We start from the raw sequence: 5,374 nt of genomic DNA on the forward strand, positions 1-5,374 counted from the left end.
ATGGTGTTTAGAGCTGTCTGGTTTCTGAATGCCTGTTTGTGTTGAAACGTGTTTATTTTTAGTTGTTGGATGAGAGCAGGAAGTCAAGTTGGAGGTTGTCAGTTTAAAAAAGAAAAATCACTTTTCTCTAGTGACTAAAAGGTTAATTTGTTTGAGATGCACAGGGTGTAGAGGAGAAAAGGAGCATACCTTAGAGGTAAACAAGGTTTTGTGTGCTGTATATTCACTCTGGTTTTTTTGTTTTTGTTTTCCTGAATCGATTTCCTCACTATTGAAATGTTGCCATGTTCATCAATAAAGGTTGTTACCAATCTGACTCGTCTCGGGAGTTTTGTTACGCAGAAAAGGAAATAAAAACAAACCCGCCTCGAGTTTTTACTTGTTTATTTACACACACAATGGTCACTTTTCTTGAAAGTCTTCAAACACCTGTCAAGTTTATTTTTCTTGATTCAACAGAGAAACCCTTTGGCAAATTGCTCTGAAATCATTCCCGTTAACCCTCACAGCTATTAAGCATTTTCAAATACTTGAATCAACTTAAAACCCTAAATTATCACCGTTCTCTTCAGACGTCACGTATGAATAATTGCTAAGTTGATGGCTTTTCATCAGGAGGGAGGTACTTGAAACATTTCCTCTTAGCACTAAAACCAAAGAAGAAAACATTTTTCTGTAATTGTGCATTTTCTCCACATGGCAGTGAAATGAACATGTTTCAAAACATTCAGACAAGACGTGGATATTTGCATTAATAAGGCTTTTTCTTCATGTGCTGAGTTTTAAAGTCTTGCAACACTGACGCTGGCTTTCCTTTTTATTCCTGTGTGTATACATCTATGCTGCATTTAGTATGATGTGAACACTTAAAGCCTGCTTTGTTTGAAGCTTCAGGCAGRAGCATGTCTGCAGAACTAACCCTTCACTCTAAGCTTTAAGACTAAATAAATATCTTCATTTTAGTGTCACAAACTTTGTTCAACTGCAGTAAATCTGCCCTAAATTACAAAGCAAAACGTCTAACCTGCAGGTTTTAGGTTACAAATATTATTGCTGAGAGAATTCACTACTATGGCACTGTAGAAGTGGGCAGGGCCTCTGAGGCCAGGCGGTCTGTGCAGGTTGCCTGAATCCACAAAGCACGACATGATGTGTGGATCTGATGCGTTTTAAGTTTGTCTTTGGTCCAACCGTGTTTCCTCTCACTGCACCTGCGCCTTCAGGAGGGCGCCGGCAGCAGCGCGAGGGGCCGGGGGCAGTCGGCTCCCAGGTAGGCCAGCAGCAGCTCGGAGCGCCGGTGCAGCAGGAGGAGCACGTCCTCCGCCAGGCTCTCCACCGACGAGTAGCGCACCTTGTCCAGGTCGAAGATGTCCCTCAGGAAGTGGAGCACCTGGTCCTGCAGGGACRACATTTATGAGGAAACAGGAAAATAAACAACATTTATGAAGTTTAATGAGCTTTCATTTGGGTTTCTGACCTTAAAGAAGCAGCAGAGGTCGTGCAGGGAGCTCTTCGGGCCCAGGAAGCCCCAGGCCAGAACAGGGCTGATCTGTTCGCAGACGGCGTAGAAGTGGGCGACGAAGCCGTCGGTCTCCTGGAACGATGCAACAAAATTATTTAATGATCCTTGAACAAATAAGGATCCATCTGTGGGCTATACAAAACATTCATTTGATTTAATTCACAAAATTAATCTCAAATAATGAATTTTCATCTTTTCAGTTCTGCCTGTTCTTCAGAAYCTGCTYTAAGCATWAGCTGCTATGGAAACCCGAACCCCACCTTTTTTACATTAACTCCGCCCCCCGCCAAAAGTTTCCTTTCAGTAGAAAGTACTATTTTTCCAAAGTAGTTCATGGTGAAATAATTTACACCAACTTTAATATTGCTGGAACACTGCCATCAAAAATAACATTAATCCACACATCTCTGTTCTCCATGACTGYTCTAAAACCATCCTGTGAAGAAGTGGGCGGAGTCTCTGCTTGTTTACCAGGAAATGAGCTGGGCTCAGGTTGGGGTGGGCTGGAGTGAGACTTGTGACATCACAAGTAGCGGTGTTTGAAAGCGGGTCATTTCAAGACACAGAAACATACATTTACTTATAGTAAAAATACCTCCAAGTGCATTTTTTTTGGTGCTTGGACTGTTTTTAGGAGCAGTACACACCCAAAAKTAAGTAAAAATAAACTGAAAAAAGTGAATTTTGCATATTAGGTCCCCTTTTATTAGATTTGGCACGATAGTCCTTTTATTAAACATTAAAAAAAGTTTCATTACCTTCATGTGTTGCCTCTTCTGCTTCAGTACCGACCAACAGCTTGATGCCACCGCCTGTAAAACGAACAAAGCAGGTGATAACTCGTAAATATGTGGAACATTATTAATAATTTTAGCTCCGCAGCTCGACTCACCGTCTCCTTGAAGGAGCTGTTGAGCCAGCGGTTGTTGATGACGTTCTTCATGGAGATGGGAGGATTCTCYAAGTCCTCGAAGGAGTCCATCAGGATAAAGTCCAGAACGACATCGTAGAAGTTCAGATGCCTAACCTGGACCAACGACATTTATTTAAAAAAAATAAAAATAAAACTCCTGATTCCACTTTTCAAAATAAAACATCTAATTCAAACTGACCCCTCGTGAAACCAGCTCCTTCTCCGTTTCCTCCCAGTGCTCCGCGTGCTCCAGGAAGGAAATCAAATCCTCAAACGCTTCCTCAAATCTCTTTGGACTCTGAAAATAAAATAAAGAAGTTCAGAGAACAACTCATCAAATACGAATCATTTTACTCGCTGGCTGCTTTGAACTTACTTTGTGAGCTTTAACGATGATGGAAGACAGAATTTTCTTTCCCGTGTCGGCCAGAAACATCCTGGTCGCCCTGTCCCGCAGAAGGAGCTGCGGATGAAACGATGTAACGTCACAGATCGTCACAATAAACGTACTGAACTGCAGATTGAGGAAAACTACCTGACAAGCCTGACGAACACAGTGCAGCTTAGCCAGGAAGTCCGTGTCGCTAAAACACCCCAGGATCTCCGTCCTGAAAAYCAAATCATCACAGATCAGCTGCTTTAAACCAAACCAACACCTCCATAACGTGGAGCTTCTTTACCGAAACACCCTGCAGGAGACGTCCCCGTCTTCGGCCATCTGCAGCGCCTCCTCGTACAGCGGGTGRTGTCCCAGAGTGAAGGTGCTCCTCGGCTCTCTGTGCTCCGACAGCTGAGGCTGAGACGGAAACACAAGGTTACACAAAGTCTTTAAAAAAAGAACAGAATATACTCAAACCTGCTTTATACCTAAAAACCTTCACACTTTCTTCATAAACGACTTAAACCTCACTCAAATTTTTATTTCCTGGATTTTCTTTTACACCTTTGATGATGTTTGAAACACCAGAAAAGAGTTTTAATGTAACTCGAATGAAACTTTAAATGTTTTCACCTCAGTAATAAAAGACGTGCCGCAGGACGGTTCAAATCTATTTTCACTGCGACTCCAGCTTCACCCTGATTTGTCAGTAAACATGAAACTTTTTTGTCCACAAGATTAATCAGCTTTAACATAAATGAGATAAAACATGTCGATTCTGTAGGTCGAGTAGCAAAAACAAACAATCAGTAAAAATTTACTCTTAACAGCCAGGTTATTTTTGTATTTTTGGATTAAAAATAAAGGTTATGACTGATTAAGAGTGGGTAAAATATAAATTCATCAATGCATTGCGATATATTTTTTCCAATTCAATGTCGATTCAGAAAATCCTGATTTAATTCGATCATGTTTTTATGTTTGAACTCCATATTTAGAACAAGTTTTGCTGTTCTGATTTATTTTTAGATATTTTATTTCTCAGAAATGTCGGTGTACACCATTTCTGTTTATATGGACAAGAAAATTACGCACAGGAATTCTAATTATTTTTTAATTACTACTTATTATGAAATTGATATTTAAATATTTAAAGCAATATTGAATCGACTTGCCCTATGACTGATCAGAAAAAAACATTTCACGTACGTGAATAAGAAGGGGATTGTGATTACTAGCAACCATTTATATTTAATGAATTAAACGTTTTTCAAAYGGGTGAGCCATGGGTTGTGACAGAYAATTCTCTTATATTCTTCAGTCCACCATTATTTCAGAAAGATCCAGCACACTATAGTGTTTACAGGTCAGGAGTACCAGCAGAGCCAGTCACACAGGTCAAGCCCCCCGCAGAGATTTGATGAGTAAAGAGGATAAAGTGAGTTCTGGTAAAACGCGRGACGATCGCAGCTATTTGAGTCAAACTCCCGCTGCGACTCCGACACAGATCCGCCGTCTCAGACAGCTTCAGAWAAGATGATTTAAAGAGTCGCTAATGAACCGAATCCCAAAGTTTCTCCATCCTTTACATGCTGAAACACCTATTTCTTTTTTATTGCCATGATCTTTTCAAAATAAAAGCATGTAAACAGATGCTTTAGAGCTTCGGTAGAACGTTACCGCAGATCCTTCTGCAGCTGTTAGACTCTACAACCACCACTGCTCACAACAATCATAAGCATACGTTTGTGTTTGCACGCCCAACAACTCTACCTCTCAATCATTACATAAATAATTAATAACCAGTGGCAATTGTACATCTTTTWTTYCCCCTGTACTGGACTTAATGATTTTTGACTCAATTTGCACACCTCCTCRGATCATGAGTCTGTCATGACTGTCTTTTCCTGTAATTTATATTTTTCTGCACAGTATCTTGCCTTATTTTTCATTTTTATCCAATTTCATCTGATAGCCCGTTACGGTAATGATTATTCTTACTTTTGTTTTTGATCTATGTTTATTTTTATTGTTACAATCTTTAATTCTATTATTATTATTGCTACAGTTGATAATGTCACACAGCAATATACTGTTTCTGTGGATTGATGCATGTATCTGCTGCTGCTATTACACTTCCCTGCACAGGACAATAAAAGCTGTTTCTATTCTATTCTATTCTATTCTATTACCTCAACGGCCGACACAAACGAGTCAGTAGAAGCGATGCTGATGCTGTCCCTCAGACAGACGTCGTCCAGTTCCTCTCTGGCCAAAAAGTCGGCAATTTCATCTGTGAAGAGATAAAAACGGTTAAAATCATTGTAGAGTCTGCAAAACTTGAACACAATTTCAAAACACAAACTCTTCAACAGAAATTGAAAGGTTTTGCATCGACCCAGCTGGTGCATTCTGCTTCACAGGCCACCCAGCGTTACATAACCCTGTATGAGTGCCTCACCCTGGCTGCTGCTGCTGGGGGACGAAGGTTCAGGCGTCCCCAACACGCCCTCAAACTCCTCCTGCAGGCGATAAGCTCTCTGCAGCAGAGACTTCAGCC

At 40.7% G+C, this 5,374-nt stretch overlaps 1 protein-coding gene across 1 annotated transcript; it reads right to left on the reverse strand.

The window, feature by feature from the left end:
• Nucleotides 1-367: 367 nt before the first annotated feature.
• LOC106511563 (protein FAM73A) lies at nucleotides 368-5,374 on the reverse strand (the record flags this gene model as incomplete). Its single annotated transcript, XM_014000321.1, is given in 10 exon segments — nucleotides 368-1,396; nucleotides 1,478-1,594; nucleotides 2,281-2,334; nucleotides 2,415-2,549; nucleotides 2,635-2,733; nucleotides 2,812-2,898; nucleotides 2,971-3,043; nucleotides 3,116-3,231; nucleotides 5,007-5,107; nucleotides 5,276-5,374. Coding segments are annotated over 10 exon segments (1,058 nt in total), but the record flags the coding sequence as incomplete, so codon positions are not given.

The sequence above is a fragment of the Austrofundulus limnaeus genome, unplaced genomic scaffold (genome assembly GCF_001266775.1).
Source record: "Austrofundulus limnaeus strain Quisiro unplaced genomic scaffold, Austrofundulus_limnaeus-1.0 Scaffold2925, whole genome shotgun sequence".
NCBI classification, from domain to species: domain Eukaryota; kingdom Metazoa; phylum Chordata; class Actinopteri; order Cyprinodontiformes; family Rivulidae; genus Austrofundulus; species Austrofundulus limnaeus.